The sequence below is a fragment of the Melanerpes formicivorus genome, unplaced genomic scaffold (assembly GCF_026170545.1).
Source record: "Melanerpes formicivorus ecotype bairdi unplaced genomic scaffold, bMelFor1.0.p_v2 SCAF_67, whole genome shotgun sequence".
NCBI lineage: Eukaryota > Metazoa > Chordata > Aves > Piciformes > Picidae > Melanerpes > Melanerpes formicivorus.
This window is the reverse complement of record NW_027142419.1, coordinates 1737971-1754155: the sequence shown is the minus strand read 5'-3', so window position 1 is coordinate 1754155 and position 16185 is coordinate 1737971. Positions and strand designations below refer to the sequence as shown.

General features: G+C 60.0%; 1 protein-coding gene across 4 annotated transcripts; it reads left to right on the top strand.

The window, feature by feature from the left end:
* Positions 1–1007: 1007 nt before the first annotated feature.
* On the top strand, positions 1008–12200 carry FBLIM1 (filamin binding LIM protein 1). 4 transcript variants are annotated; one of them, XM_068162805.1, is made up of 7 exons: positions 1008–1089; positions 6584–6792; positions 7150–7283; positions 7394–7505; positions 7886–8055; positions 10541–10951; positions 11629–12200. In XM_068162805.1, the coding sequence occupies exons 2-7, from the start codon at positions 6597–6599 to the stop codon at positions 11740–11742; spliced, it is 1137 nt and encodes a 378-aa protein (XP_068018906.1). In that variant the 5' UTR covers positions 1008–1089; positions 6584–6596; the 3' UTR covers positions 11743–12200. The 4 variants fall into 4 exon arrangements, with proteins under 4 accessions (XP_068018906.1, XP_068018905.1, XP_068018907.1 ...); XM_068162804.1 differs by lacking the exon at positions 1008–1089 and adding an exon at positions 6060–6470; XM_068162806.1 differs by lacking the exon at positions 1008–1089 and having other exon boundaries at positions 6060–6792; positions 10541–10719; positions 10834–10951.
* Positions 12201–16185: the final 3985 nt, after the last annotated feature.

Here is a 16185-nt window from a genome sequence, read left to right as displayed (position 1 = left end):
TCCTTCCAGGCAGCTGCAGAGGGCAAGGAGGTCTCCCCTCAGCCTCCTCCACACTGAGCACCCCCAGCTCCCTCAGCCACTCCTCTGTGATGCCCTCCCAAGCCCTCCCCAGCCTTGCTGCTCCTCTCTGCACACCCTCCAGCCCCTCAGTGCCTCCTGCCCTGTGCTGCCCAGATCTGAAGCCAGTGCTGCAGCTGTGGCCTCAGCAGTGCCCAGTCCAGGGGCACCATCCCTGCCCTGCTCCTGCTGCCCACACTGGCTTTGCCCCAGGCCAGGATGCTGGTGGCCTTCTGGGCCAGCTGGGCACAGCCTGGCTCCTGTTCAGCCACCCACCAGCACTCCCAGATCCTTTCCCCAGGCACTTTCCAGCCACTGCCCCCAGCCTGTGGCAGTGCTTGGGGTTGCTGTGAGCCAAGTGCAGGACCTGGCCGTTGCCCTGTGGGACCTCCTGGAGCTGTGTGAGACCCCAGAGGCCACCTGAGGCTGTACAGGGGCACACAGAGGGATGTGGGGAGGCACAGGGGGAACCTCTAGGCACATGGAGCACCCTGGGGTTGTTGGGGGCATGTAAGGCTGTAGAGACCACCCTGGGCCAAGCAGGGAGGTCCATGGGGCACCCTGGGCACAGAATGAATCAATCCCAAACTGGTTTGGGTGGGAGGGGACCTCTGGAGGGGACCTCTGAAGGTCACCCAGCCCAGCCTGCAGCAGTCAGCAGGGGCATCACCAACCATCCCCCTGGAGTCCGAATGGGCCATGGGGCACCCTGGGGTGCATGGGGCAGCCAGAGGGCTCGGGGGGCACCCTAAGGACGCGTGGGACCCCCTTGGTCCCAGGAGGCGCCCTGGGGTCCCGTGAAGCATCCTGGGGTCCATGAGGCATGCCAAGAGGCTCCACGGGGACGTGTGCGGCACCGTAAGGACTTGTGTCCCCTCCTCCCCTCTGCCAGAGGCCGTGGGGCAGGCAGGGGGGAGGAGGAAGGAAGGAGGAGGAGGAGGAGGGAGGGAGGAAGGGGCGGTGATGCCGGGCGCTGGCTCTGCCTCCCCGCTGTCCCCGCCGCGCACGGAGGGACCCGCACCGGCAGCCCAGGTAGGGGACAGGGACGGGGACACCCCCAGGAGGGGCAGGAGGGGCTGCAGGGACACCCCCAGGAGGGGCTGCAGGACACCCCCAGGAGGGGCAGGAGGGGCTGCGGGGACACCCCCGGGCAGAGGGCCCCTCCCTACTCCGGGCGGGGGACCTCCCCCCCCCCAAAGTAGGACCTCCCTAGGTCAGGAGACCACCCCCCAGGTAGGAGACCCCCCCCAGGTGGAGGACTGGGGACACCCACGGGGGAGGGGGGAACAAGGAACCCCCCCGAGATGCAAACCAGGACCCCTCAGGTCATGGGATGGGGATTCCAGAGCTGCCCGGGGATGGGACAAAGGGACCAAGAGCCACCCCCGGGGAGGGGATGGGGGACGCCCCCGGGCAGGGGACAGGACACCCCAGAATGGGACACGGGACACCCCTGGGTAACGCTTTAAGGACACCCTGGGACAGGACAAAGGGGCCAAGAGCCACCCCCGGGAAGGGACTGGGCACGGCCCTGGGCATGGGACTGGGGACACCGCCAGGGGGGAGAGGAGGTGCTCCCGGGTAGGGGCAACACGGTGCAGCCACTGCCACACAGGGGACAGGGCACCCCCGGGAAGGGGATGGGGGGGCTGCAGGGCCACTCAGTGGCAGACAGGAGATCGGGGGGGGGCTGCAAGGCCATCTCCAGGTGTGGAGAAGGGGACAGAGAGGCCACTGGGGGAAGGAAGAAGGGGACACCAGAGGCTGCCATGCCCCCACCTCAGCCCTTGCCTTAAGAAGGAAGGCACAGGAGCAGACCCCCCCCGGGCCCAGAACAGAGCTGGTGAGGAAGGAGACCTGGCAGGGCTGAGCAGAGAGCTTTGGCTGCAGCTCAGCAACAAGAGGGCAGCTGATGGCCCTCGGGCAGGGGGCAGCCACTCAGCTGGGCTGGAAGGATGTGAGGGAGAAACTCAGAAAGGCCAAAGCCCAGCTTGGACTTGGCCTGGGTACTGCTGTGCTTCCATGAGGAGGGAAGAGCAAATGCCTCCATGAAGAGGGAATCAGCAGTGCTCCCACAAAGGCAGCAGCAGGAGAGCCCTGGGGAACCTCCACCCTTGAATGGGTGCAGGAGGAAAGGGTGCCAAAGGCTGAGGTGCTCAGCACCCTCTTTGCTCAGCCTTTGGTATCAAGAGCAGCTGTTCCCTGGGCACCCAGCCCCTGAGCTGGAAGGCAGGGGAGGGGATGGGAATGAGCCCCCCCCCAAGCTCCAAGGAGAAAGGGTTTGTGCCCTGCTCCAGCATTTAGCTGCACACCAGTCCATAGGTGCAGGTGAGACCCACCCAAGGGTGCTGGAGGGGCTGGCAGAAGAGCTCACCAAGCCACTCTCCATGGTTTTTCAGGGGTCCTGGTGGGCTGGAGGTTAGCAAATGGGAGGCTCAGCCACAGGAAGGGCCAGAAGGAGGCTAAGGGCAATTCCAGGGCTGGCAGTCTGCCCTGGGTGCCAGGGAAAGGCAGGGAGCAGGTCACCATGGGTGACATCATGCATCATGGGTTCATGTTTGGCCACTCTGCTCTGCTCTGCTCCTGCCTGTGGCTGTTGTCTGCCTGGACTTTAGGCTTCTGACACAGTTTCCCACAGCCTGCTCCTGGAGAAGCTGCCTGCTGCTGCCTTGGCCAGGCACAGGCTCTGCTGGGTGAGAGACTGCCTGGTGGCTGGGCCCAAGGAGGGGTGAGGAATGGAGTTAACCCCAGCTGGTGGCTGGTCACAAGTGGTGCTCCCCAGGGCTCACTGCCTGGGCCAGCTGTGTTCAGCATCAGTGATCTGGATGAGGGCACTGAGGGCACCCTCACTCAGTCTGTGTGCAGACAACAGCAGGCTGGGTGGGAAGTTGATTTGCTGCAGGGCAGAGAGGCTCTGCAGAGTCATCTGGACAGGGCTGGCTGGACAGGTTGGGGCCAAGAGGATGAGATTCAACAAGGTCAAGTGTGCTGCAGAGTGCTGCACTTGGGCCACAGAACCCCAAGTGCCATTACAGGCTTGGGGAAGAGTGGCTGGAGAGCAGCTGCTTGGTAGAGAAGGACCTGGGGGCATTGATTGATGGCCAGGTGAAGATGAGCCAGGAGCGTGCCCAGGTGGCCAAGAAGGCCACCAGCAGCCTGGCCTGGGCCAGCAATGGTGTGGGCAGCAGGAGCAGGGCAGGAATTGACCCCCCTCTACGTGGCACTGGTGAGGCTGCACCTCAAGTCCTGGGTTCAGTTTCAGGCCACTCACTCCAAGAAGGACATTGAGGGGCTGGAGTGGGTCCAAGAGAGGGGCACCAGGCTGGGGAAGGACCCTGAGCACAGGTCCTATGAGCAGCAGCTGAGGGACCTGGGGGTGTTTAGTCTGGAGAAGAGGAGATTGAACACATCCAAGTGCCAGGTGCTGCACATTGGCCACAGCAACCCCAGGCAGTGCTACAGGCTGGGGGCAGAGTGGCTGAGAGCAGCCAGGCAGAGAGGGACTTTGGGGTGCTGGTTGATGGTAGGCTGAACATGAGCCTGCAGTGTGCCCAGAAGGCCAAGGGCATCCTGGCCTGCATCAGGAAGAGTGTGGCCAGCAGGAGCAGGGAAGTCCTTGTGCCCTGTGCTCAGCACTGCTTAGGCCACACCTGGAGTCCTGTGTCCAGTTCTGGGCTCCTCAGTTCAAGAAGGACATTGAGAGACTTGAAGGTGTCCAGAGAAGGGCAAGAAAGCTGGGGAGGGGTCTGGAGCACAGCCCTGGGAGGAGAGGCTGAGGGAGCTGGGGTTGCTTAGCCTGGAGAAGAGGAGGCTCAGGGGAGACCTCATTGCTCTCTACAGCTCCCTGAAGGGAGGCTGGAGCCAGGTGGGGGTTGGTCTCTGCTCAGGTGAAATAAATGACAGGACAAGAGGAAACAGCCTCCAGTTGTGCCAGGGCAGGTTCAGGCTGGAGAGGAGGAGAATTTTCCTCCCAGCAAGGGTTCTCAGGAACTGGGACAGACTGCCAAGGGAGGTGGTGGAGCCCTGACCCCTGGAGGTGTTTGAAAGCCACACGGATGTGGTGCTGAGGGAGGTGGTGTGGTGGCAGAGGTTGTGAGCTCTGGGTGAGTGGCTGGACTGGATGGGCTCAGAGGCCTCTTCCAACCTCAACAGCTCTGTGGTTCTGTAGGGGGTCTACAGTGGTCTACAGGGGGCACAAGGTTCTGTAGGGGTCTACAGGGTGTGTATATGAGTCTATAGGGGGTCTACAGGAGTCTGTAGAGGGGTCTGTAAGGAATGTATGTGGGCCTCTAGGGGTCTGTTGGTGATGGATTGGAGTCTGTGAGGGTCTATAGGGGCCTGTAATGGTCTGTAGGCATCTATGGGGGATGTATATGGTCTGTAGAGGTTTTAGGGGTCTATAGTGGTCTGTAAGGGTCTGTTGGTGATGTATAGGGGTCTGCAGGGATCTGTAAGGAATGTGTGTGGGTCTGCAGGTATCTATAAAGGTCTGCAGGGGTCTAGAAGGGATGTATATGGGCCTATAGAGGTCTTCAGGGGTCTATAGGTGATTTATTGGGGTCTGTAGGGAATGCATATGGACCTACAGGGGTCTAGAGGCCTGAAGGTGTCTATAGGGGATGTATATAGCCCTACAGGGGTCCATAGGGGTCTATAGATGGCTGCAGGTGATGTGCATGGGCCTGTAGGAGCCTACAGGGCTCTCCAGGGGGTGTATAGGGGTCTGCAGAGGGTCATTGGGGGATGTATATGGTCACTGGTGTGCATGCCCTGAAGCTCTGTCCCCAGCATGGAGGGACTGGCTCCCCACATCCCTGAGCAGGATCTGAGGGGGGGAGCAGAGCTGCCCTGCCCGGGGCCATGAGAGCAGACAACTCATCTCACAGGTATTGCTCAGGCTGCTGATTCACTCTGGGGATAAATGATGCTGCCACAGCAGCTACAGCCTCGGGGTTCCCCCCCCCCCATCCCCCCCCTGCTCCAAACCATCTCATCTGGGAAGGGGAAGCTTCGCCCCGGCTGCTTTTCCCGTGGGGAAGCTGAACAAACATCCCTTTTCCTTCCCAAGCAGGGTTTGTCGGGGTCGGGCGCATCCTGCCGGGGGCTGCTCCGGGGCTGGGGGCTGTGGTGGGGCGGGGAGCTGCTCTGGGGCTGCACCGGGGCTGGAGGGGGCTGTTCCGGAGCTGGGGGGCTGCAGCGGGGCAGGGAGCTGCTCCGGAGCTCGGGGGGGGGTCTGCTCCGGGACTGGGGGGGGTCTGCTCCGGGACGGGGAGCTGCTCCGGAGCTGGGGCTGCGGCGGGGCTGGAGGGGGCTGCACCGGGGGGGGGGGGGGGGGGGGGCTGCACCGGGGGGGGGGGGGGGGGGGGCTACACCGGGGCTGGGGGGGGCTGCACCGGGGCTGGGGGGGGCTGCACCGGGGCTGGGGGGGAGGCTGCTCCGGAGCTGGGGCTGCACCGGGGCTGGGGGGGGCTGCTCCGGGGCTGGGGGGGAGGCTGCTCCGGGGCTGGGGGGGGCTGCACTGGGGCTGAGGGGGCTGGGGGGGAGGCTGCTCCGGGGCTGGAGGGGGCTGCTCCGGGGCTGGGGGGGGGAGGCTGCTCCGGGGCTGGGGGGGGAGGCTGCTCCGGGACTGGAGGGGGGCTGCTCTGGGGCTGGGGGGGGGGGAGGCTGCTCTGGGGCTGGAGGGGGCTGCTCTGGGGCTGGAGGGGGCTGCTCCGGGGCTGGGGGGGGAGGCTGCTCCGGGGCTGGAGGGGGCTGCTCTGGGGCTGGAGGGGGCTGCTCCGGGGCTGGGGGGGGAGGCTGCTCCGGGGCTGGGGGGCTGCTCTGGGGCTGGGGGGAGGCTGCTCCGGGGCTGGGGGGCTGCTCTGGGGCTGGGGGGAGGCTGCTCCGGGGCTGGGGGGGAGGCTGCTCCGGGACTGGAGGCTGCTCCGGGACTGGAGGCTGCTCCGGGGCTGGAGGGGGCTGCTCCGGGGCTGGGGGAAGGCTGCTCCGGGGCTGAGGGGGCTGCGGCGGTTGCCGGCAGCCTGCCTCGGTTTCCCCATCTGCAACAATGAAAAGAGGGAAACCCCAAGCCGGGAGCGATTGGTGGGGACATGAGAGGACGTGGAGGGGGAACGGGGACCTAAACCAGCCCAGAAAAGGGTTTGGAAGAGCAGATCCTATTTTCGAGAGGAAAAGTTGTGTTTTTCCTGTCGCCCGCAGGGGCCTCCCAGGGGAGGCAATAAGAGGAAACAAAGGGGGGGTTAAAACGCTTCTAAAAGGGTGAGGTTTGGCCACGGTGGCACAAGCCTGGGTGATTGCTGCTGCTGCCTCGCCGAGACCCTTTGGACCCTTCACCCCGTGTCCTGGCAGGCGTGAGGTCATTTATTGCCGTGACGTGGGCCGGGGCCGCTCATTCCTTCTGCCTTTCCGGGAGGGTGAGGAGGGAGGCGGCCGGGAGCCGAAGGGCAGCGCGGCTGCGGGAGCTGCCCGTGCCCCCCCCCGGGCTTTGCTCTCCCTTTTACATCGATTTGCCCCACGCTGACCCCAGGTCCGTCCCTTCCATGACGTCGGCGATGCTGCCGGGGAAGGTGGAGAAGAGGATCGCTTCGTCTGTCTTCATCACCCTGGTGCCGCCGCGCAGGGAGGCGGCTGCCAAGGAGAGAACCCCAAAGGAGCGGCAGCTGGATGGTGCTGAGGACCCCCGCCCCCAGCACCCCCACACCTCGCCGCCACAGCCTCCTGAGCTGCCCAATGGAGGTGAGGGGCGCCCGTGGGGGCCTGTGAGCGGTGCTGGGAGGATGAGGATGGCGCTGAGGATGCTGCGGGGAAGTTTTGCCAAAGGATGTGCTGGCAAGCAGGGAGAGGTGTGAGGGGTCTCTTCTGGGGGGGTTGTTCCCCACATCCCTGTCCCACCCCCAGGATGGATCCGGGTGCTGGGGAAGGGCTGTGTTTGCTCGGCACTGCTGGGTGCTTATCGGTGCTGTTAGCGCGGGAGGACGTTTGCCTTTGGGGCAGGTCCCCGAGCCTGGCTGCAGAGCTGTGGGGGTGGTACTGCTGGGGCATTGCTGGACCTCCCTGTCCCCCTGAAGCACTCATGTCTGGCTTTGGCTGCAGGAACCCACCCAGCAGCCCCTGTGCTTGTGCCCTCCCCGGTTCTCGTCCTCTCCGAAGCGCCCAAGCCCTTGTCTGCAGAGGCCCTGGGGCCCGCGCTGCAGCAGCTGGACCTGGCAGCATCCACCACCCTCCAGGTAAGGACAATAGGGTGTGATTCCCCCCCCCACCCCGTGCCTCAGTTTCCCCACTTCCAAGTGTGGGGCAGTAAAATGTAACCTGCCTTTGGCCTTTCCCTGCTCACCAGGCCCCTTCCACCCTCCCTGCCGAACTGAGGCCACCCAAACTTAGCCAGGAGCAGGCAGGCAAAGCAGCGTGGCAGGATGCAAATGGGCACCTGGAGAGGGACAACCCCAGAGGTAAGGGAGGGGACCCAGCTGCACGGGGTGGGATTGAGGTTTCGGTCACCAAAGTGTACCCAGACACACTGTGCTGGCCAGGCAGAGAGGTGCTGGTGTAGAGTCCTGGCACAGCTCTGCACTGGTTCTGAGCACAAAAAGCCCTGGCAGAGCAGTGCCGGCAGAGCAGTGCTGGCAGAGGAGCTGAGGAGTCCTTTGCTTGTTTGCTGAAGCTCCTCTCCATGCTGCTTTGGGTTCCTCGGGTGGCTTTTCTTCCACTGGAGTTCCACTTAAACATTGCCCTCTGTGGTGCCGCAGGGAGCGGGGCACTGCCCGAGTTAGGGTGGGGAAAGCGAGGCAGGCAGCGCACCCAACCCTCTGTGTGTCCCTTCTGCCACCAGACATCTGTGCCTTCTGCCACAAGGCGCTGGGGCGCGGGGAGGCGGCGGTGGAGGCGCTGCGGAAGCTGTACCACGCCGACTGCTTCACCTGCCGCAGCTGCCAGCGGCCCCTGGCCGCCCAGCGCTACTACCAGCGGGACGGGAGGCCCATCTGCGACTCCTGCTACCAGGTACCTCCCCTCCCCCAGGCACAAGCAGCACCCCTGCAGGGGGGGCAGGAACCACAGAAGCACCACAGCAGCAGTCGGGTTGGAGAAGACCCTCAGGATCACCCAGCCCAACGCAGAACCCTGCTGAACCATAGCCCCAAGCACCACATCCAAACCGCCCTGAAACACAGCCAGGCTTGGGGACTCCACCACCTCCCTGGGCAGCACATCCCAGTCCCTGACCACTCTTGATGGGAAAAGTTTTTTCCTACTGTCCAGTCTAAACCTCCCCAGAGGCAGCTTGAGGCCATTCCCTCTTGCTCTATCACTGATTACCTGTGAGAGGAGGCCAGCAGCAGCCTCTCCACAATCTCCTTTCAGGTGGTTGTACAGAGCAATGAGGTCTCCCCTCAGCCTCCTCTTTTCCAAGCTAACCATCCCCAGCTCCTTCAGTCTCTCCTCATCAGATTCATTCTCCAGGCCCCTCACAGCTTCCTTGCCCTCCTCTGCCCTGGCTCCAGCACCTCCACATCTCTCTTGCATTGAAGTGCCCAAAACTGGACCCAACCCTTGAGATGTGGCCTCCCCAGAGCTGAGTCCCAGGGGTCAGTCCCCTCCCTGCTCCTGCTGGACACAGCATTGCTGATCCCAGCCAGGAGGCCTTTGGCTTTCTTGGCCACCTGGGCACACTGCTGGCTCCTGTTCAGCTGCTTGTCCATCAGCACCCCCAGGGCTTTCTTGGCCCCCTGGGCACACTGCTGGCTGCTATTCATAGTATCATAGAATCAGTCAGGGTTGGAAGGGACCACAAGGCTCAGCCAGTTCCAACCCCCCTGCCATGGGCAGGGACACCCCACACTAGATCAGCCTGGCCACAGCCTCATCCAGCCTGGCCTTAAACACCTCCAGGGCTGGGGCCTCAACCACCTCCCTGCACAACCCATTCCAGGCTTCACCACTCTCATGGGGAAAAACTTCCTCCTTACCTCCAGCCTCAATCTCCCCACCTCCAGCTTCATTCCATTCCCCCTAGTCCTATCACTACCTCAGCTGCTTGTCCATCAGCACCCCCAGGGCTTTCTTGGCCCCCTGGGCACACTGCTGGCTCCTCTTCAGCTGCTTATCCATCAGCAGCCCCCAGGTCCCTTTCTGCCAGCAGCTTTCCAGCCACACTGCCCCAAGCCTGTAGCGTTGTTTGGGGTCGTTGTGACCCAAGTAGATGGGGAGTGGGGGTGGGTCGAAATTAACCCCCAAAATAAACTTGCCAGACCAGCTCAGGTGGAAGCAAGTGGAGCTCTAGTTACAAGCAAGACTACAGCCTAGAGCTATGGACTGCAGTGAATATGCACAACACATACAATATTTACAGGGATTTACAATTTATACACAGCACAAGAACCTCCCCTGGACAAAACCAGGAGGTTGCCAAGAGCTTTCCCTTCCCTGCTCCTTTCCCCCACTCTGTACAAGGTAAAAGAGGGGAGAGCAGAGAGTAGCTTGTTAGTAATTAGCCCCAACAAGAACACAGCCAAGGTCAGCAACAGCCAAGCAAAAGCTCCCAGCTGGTATCTGCCAGACTGAGGAAGACAGAAAGAGGGAGAAGTTAGTTTATACAACTACCTTTATGTTAGCAGTCAGACCAATGGGATTGTTTAGACCTCCTCCCTTCCCATCCAATGGTCATTTATTTACATTCTACCACTTTTCTACTCAGTCTGTGGAAAATTTTCCTAGGCACAGCCCAGAACTACCCCAGAGTGCTGAGGCAGGGAGCTGACCTCTCGCCGTGCAGAAGGACCTGGGAGTGCTGGTGGGCAACAAGTTCTGCATGGGACAGCAGTGTGCCCTGGTGGCCAAGAAGGCCAATGGGATCCTGGGGTGCATTAAGAGGAGCATGGCCAGCAGATCCAGGCAGGTTCTCCCCCACACACATCTCTACTCTGCCCTGGTGAGGCCCCACCTAGAATCAATATTCATCCAGTTCTGGGCTCCCCAGCTCAGGAGGGACAGGGATTTGCTGGAGAGAGTCCAATGCAGGGCTAGAAGGATGCTGAAGGGACTGCAGCACTGCCTGGGGAGGAGAGGCTGAGAGCCCTGGGGCTGTTTAGTTTGGAGAGGAGAAGACTGAGAGGGGATTTAATCAATGTTTCTAAATAGCTGAGGGCTGGGGGTCAGGAGGGAGGGCACAGGGACAGGCTCTGCTCAGCTGCGCCCTGGGACAGGCCAAGGGGCAGTGGATATAAACTCCAGCCCAGGAGGTTCTACCTCACCATGAGGAGGAACTTCTTCACTGTGAAGGTCCCAGAGCCCTGGAGCAGGCTGCCCAGAGAGGTTGTGGAGTCTCCTTCTCTGGAGCCTTTCCAGCCCCATCTGGATGTGTTCCTGTGTGCCCTGTGCTGGGTTCACTGCTCCTGCTCTGGCAGGGGGGGGTTGGACTGGATGATCTCTGGAGGTCCCTTCCAACCTCTAACATCCTCTGATCCTGTGTGTGTGTCCCAATGTCCAGGCCACACTGGAGAAATGTGCCAAGTGCCAGGGGCTGATCGTGGAGCGCATCGTCCGTGCCCTGGGCAAGGGCTACCACCCTGGCTGCTTCTCCTGCAGCGCCTGCGGCCGCGCCATCGGCACCGAGAGCTTTGCCGTGGACGAGTGGGACGAGGTGTACTGCGTGCCTGACTTCTACAGGTTGGGGAAGGAGGAAAGGGGGCAACAACCCCACACACACACATTTTGGGGGGGTGGTTCAGCTTGTCAGCGTCCTCCCACGGGGCTCAGGCTGCTCTGGTTTGCTCCCATCAGGAAATATGCCACAGTCTGCAGCGCCTGCGAGCTCCCCATCATCCCCAGCCAGGACAAGGACACCTACAAGATCGAGTGCCTGGGACGCAGTTTCCACGAGGGCTGCTACCGCTGCGAGGTACCCCCCAGAACCCGAGGGGTTTGGCACTGGGCCCTCTGCAAGGCATGGCCACGGGGCTGGTTTCTAAGCCACCAGTTTATCTTGCAAGTAATGGAGAAGGGGCAAACCCAAACAGGTGAGGGGAAAAGGACAATGTGGTCAGCCAGGGAAGCTTCAGCTTTTCATGCTTTCAGTGGAAGACAGAGTGAGAGAGTTGGGGTTGTGCAGGCTGGAGAGGAGAAGGCTCCCAGGAGACCTCATTGTGGCCTTCCAGGATCTGAAGGGGGCTCCAGGAAAGCTGGGGAGGGACTTTTTAGGCTGTCAGGGAGTGATAGGACCGGGGGGATTGGAGGAAAACTAGAAATGGGGAGATTCAGATTGGATGTGAGGAAGAAGTTGTTGCCCATGAGGGTGGTGAGAGCCTGGCACAGGCTGCCCAGGGAGGTGGTGGAAGCCTCATCCCTGGAGGTTTTTAAGGCCAGGCTGGAGGTGGCTGTGAGCAACCTGTGTGAGGTGTCCCTGCCCATGGCAGGGGGCTTGGAGCTGGCTGATCTTTGTGGTCTCTTCCAACCCTGACGATTCTGTGATTGTTTGTTGTTTTTCCTGAGTGCTGGGAAGTTTTGCAGGAAGGAAGGGATAAACAACACCCTAAAAGGTGGCCTCCTTTTTTTCCTTTCTCTCCTTCTTGCCCCCAGAGCTGTGGGATCCCCCTGTCACCGGAGCCAACCGAGAAGGGGTGCTACCCCCTGGGTGACCACCTCCTCTGCAAGCCCTGCCACATCCGCCGGCGACATGAATCCTCCTGCTAAAACCCTGTGGCTTCCCCTCCCCCTCCCAGTGCCAGCCACCAAGAAGGGGGGCGGGGGGCACCCTCTGGGATGCCCTCTGCAGTCAGACCTGGGTGCTTGCTGCATCCCCAAGTAACTCCATTTGGCTTTGTCACCAAAATATACCCCAGGCCTTGACCCACTGGACTGGCTGGGCAGAGAGGCGCAGAAGCGGCGTCCTGGAGTGGCTCTGTGCTGGGTATGGACATAAAAAGCCCTGGCAAAGCAGCAGCAGCAGCAGAGGAGCTGAGGTTTCCTTTGCTTATTTCTGGTTTAAAACTTCTTTTCCAAGGCTGCTTTGGTTTTCTTGGGTGGTGTGGGTTTTTTTCCCTTTCTTCTCCACTTCCCTTGGGGTTTCACTCCCAATGTTTCTCTCTGTGGTGGTGCAGGGAGCAGGCACTGATTTAGTTACTTGTAGTTAAATAAACCCTCGAGTTTAACACCCCACCCCCCCCCCGTTTCTTTCATCCACCCTGCATTCCAAACTCACAAAACACATGGTTAAAAATAAGAAAACACCAAAAAGAGCCATTTTTATAGGCAAAAAATGGGGTCACTCGGGGTCACGGTGAAGCTGGTTTGGGGGGGGCAACGATTTGGCAGCAGCTGCTGTTGCCCAGCAGAGAGCCCAGGGGTGGTTTGTCAGGGGCTGGGACACGAGATTTTTGGTGTCGATTAAAGGGGTTTTGGTGGTGGGAGTTAACTTTTGCGGCCAGGCTGCGCTGTCTGAGCTCCATCTCAACCAAGTCTCAAAGCCAGCAGAGGGCAGGCGGAGCACAAATTCCTCCGTCAGGCAGAACAACTCCAGCTAAAGGCTGCCTCTCCTCCAGCCGCCACCGCGCCGGGCTGCCGGGGAAGCCCGACAGCCGCCTTTGGACGTCATCCAGGACAATACTGACTGCTCTGCCATCAGAAGCTTTTTGATCCTCTCTCAGTCCGTGCCCCAAACCAGCAGAAAGGAGCCCAGCTCTCTGTGTGCCCAACATCTGCAGAGCCGATGTCACCGGCGGTTCTGTTTAGCGAGGGCGTTGCAAAGCCGCTGGAGAAAGAGGAGCTTTCTTTTTAACCCAAAGTGCTTCAAAAGCCACAAAGCGAGAGCAGAAAAGAGCGAGCACGTCTCCGATGGGTTTTAATGCTTTCCTGATGGGGGGGGGAGGGGAAACAAGGAGGAGTTGCCAGCAGCTCCAGGGTGATGTGGTACACTGGCTCTGTGGTGCTCCTGAATGAAAGGGTTAAGGTACGGGTCGCGTACGCGCTGGATGGAGTCTGCAGGGCTGGTTGATTAATCACATCAACCCAACAACTATTTCCTGCCCCATCTCCCAGGTCTGTTACTCAACCTTTGTTAATGTGAGTCTACTCCCCCCCCCCCCCCCAGCAATCAGCCACACCATCCAAAACAGCAGATGGAGAGAGGTGATTCTGCCACTGCGCTTTGCTCTGGAGAGACCTCGCCTGGAGCGCTGCGCCCAGCGCTGGTGCCCTCAGCACAGGAAGGGCATGGAGCAGAGGAGGCCACAAAAATGATCAGGGGCTTGGAGCACCTCTCTGGGAGGACAAGCTCAGAGAGCTGGGGTTGTTCAGCCTGGAGAAGAGAAGGCTCCAGGGAGACTTAACAGCAGCCTGCCCATACCTGAAGGGGCTGCAAGAAGGCTGCAGAGGGAGTCTGTACAAAGGGCTGCAGGGACAGGACCAGGGACAATGGTTTGAAATTAGAGAAGGGCAGATTTAGATTGGGTGTGAGGAACAAGTTCTGCACCATGAGGGTGATGGAACACCCCAACAGGTTGCCCAGGAAGGTGGTTGAGGCCTCAGCCCTGGAGATATTCAAGGTGAGGCTCAGCAGGGCTCTGGGCAGCCTGTTCTAACGGAGATGTCCCTACTGACTGCAGAGGGGTTGGACTGGATGAGTGTTGGAGGTCCCTTCCAAACCCAAACCATTCTGTGATTCTACCTTGCTATAAACTTACTTATAAATGGGATGCTAATGTAAAGTTGTGGTCCGTCCCTGTCACAGAAGTAGGTGGCTTTGGGTCTGGCTGGAATCACAGAATATTAGGGGCTAGAAGGGAGCTTGAGAGATCATCCAGTCCAAGCCCCCTGCCAGAGCAGGGTCACCTAGAGCAAGCCTCACAGGAATTCACCCAGGCAGGTTTTGAGTATCTCCAGAGAGGGAAACTCCACAACCCCCTGGGCAGCCTGCTCTGGGGCTCTGTCACCCTCACAGGGAAATAATTCTTCCTCCTGTTTCCATGGCACTTCCTCTGCCTCAGCTTCCACCACTGCCCCTTGTGCTGGCATTGGGCATCCCCCAGCAGAGCCTGGCTCCAGCCTCTGGGCACTCAACCTTTATGTGTTTATAAACATGAAGGAGGTCACCCTTAGTCTCCTCCAAGCTGAAGACCCCCAGCACCCCCAGTCTGTCCTCATAAGGAAGATGCTCATCCCCATGTCCCACGCCAGGGAAGTCCCATGGCTGAAGTCAGCTCCTGACTTCCAAAGCCTCTCAACCTGAGGGGAAGAACCCAGCAGCAACAACCCTGAGAGAGCAAAGGGCTGCTGGCTTTTTGGCACCACGGGGATTTTGCTGTGCAGGGCTGTTGGGGAGGATGGAAATGCCAATGCTGGATGCATTGCACACCACCTTTGAATCCTCCACACAGCACCCATGGGTGCTCAGTGAGCTGCGTCACCCCTCCGCTGAGCTAATGGTGGGAACGGGTCAGGGATTTCCCCTGCAGAACAGGCTCTCAGCACTGGGAACTTGGCCATTTTTAGCCACAAGTAGGCAGGGAAAGGTTTATTATCAACATCAAGCCATGGAGAAGATGCTGGAGGGTGAGGAGAAGGGCAAGACGCAGCTGAAGAGTCTGGTGGTGCAGCAAAGGGAGGTAGGGGCGGTCAGCTTTTTCAGGAGTGGGGGATGACAAAGGCCAGGGATGGATGGACATAGAATTGGTTGGAAAAGACCTTTAAGATCATAGAGTCCAACCATTATCTAACTCTACCAAGTACACTACTAAACCAGGTCCCTCTGCACCACATCTCTGCAGCTTTTAAACACCTCTAGGGATGGGGATTCAACCTCCTCCCTGGGCAGCCTGGTTCCACTGTTTGAGACCCCTTTCAGCCAAGTAGTTTCTTCTACTATCCAGACTAAACCTCTCCTGTTGCAACTTGAGGCCATTTCCTCTCATCCTAATGCTTGTAAACAGGTGGGAGAGACCAACACCCACCTCACTCTAACTTCCTTTCAGGCAGTTGTAGAGAGCAATGAGGTCTCCCCTCAGCCTCCTCTTCTCCAGACTAAACAACCCCAGTTCCTTCAGCTGCTCCTCACAAGACCTCTTCTATAGACTCTTCATTGGCTTTGTTGCCCTTCTCTGGACCTGCTCCAGCTCTTTGTAAGGGGGCCCCCATTCACCACCCCGTTAGCCAACACCACACTTACCTTAACATTCTTCAACAGCACTAAAAGAATTAATAAACACCCTGGGAAGTACTAAATCACAACTGGAAGGAACAAAACCTGACACGGAGCTAAGAGGATCAAAGACTGATCTCAGCCACGTTCTTCTTGGCTGAGGCTTGGAGCACTGCAGGCTGAGGCAGAGGTTGCATCGCCCAGCCTGGCAAAGCTCAGCTCTGCGTTTTCCCCCGGAAGGAGCTCGAGGAATTTCCAGCGCCGGCCAAGCGGCGCGGAGGTTCCGCAGGGGCGAGGCTGCCGGAGCCGTGTCCCGTCCTGCTGCTGTGTTGGTTCAGCCTGTGTTGGCTCAGCCTGTGTTGGTTCAGCCTGTGCTCGGGCTCCTCACCCTCGCGCAAGTGATTTTGCAAGCGCCCAGGTCTGCCAGCAACACTACAACGCAGCAGGAACGCAACGAAGCTCTCCCCTGGGAGCCCCCAAAGCCTTGCAGAGCCCCCTGAGACCACCTAGGTAAAACCCACTGGAGGTCTCTCTTGCCTTATTCCCAGTGGCGGTGCGAAAGGGCAAAGAGGATGGGACACTTCCAAGTCACGCTGGCCGGGCTCTGCCCTTCCCTTGGCTGCTGCAATAAACCCGTCTTTTCTTGCAATCCTTGGCAGGCCAAGGAGAGCTGGGAGGGACCTGGCTGCCCTCCAAGGAGAAGCAAATGCAAATATTTCTTCACTTCAGGCTGGGTGCGGCCCGGGGATAAAATTTCCCTGGGCTTTCCCAGCGAAGGCATCTGATACTGTACCCTGCTGCGAGCCCGGTTTGCTCCCAGGAACACAACGGTGTACTCCATAAAACCCCCCGAGGGGCTCGTTCTTGCAGCTCTAGGCACTGTCTGGTTTTTAAAGGAGCTTTTAAACGCGAGGAGAGGCTGACAGGCACGGCCACGGTGTTTTTACAGCAGTGGCCAGCACGCTGCTGCCTAACAGACAAAGCCTTTTGGCAGGTTCTGT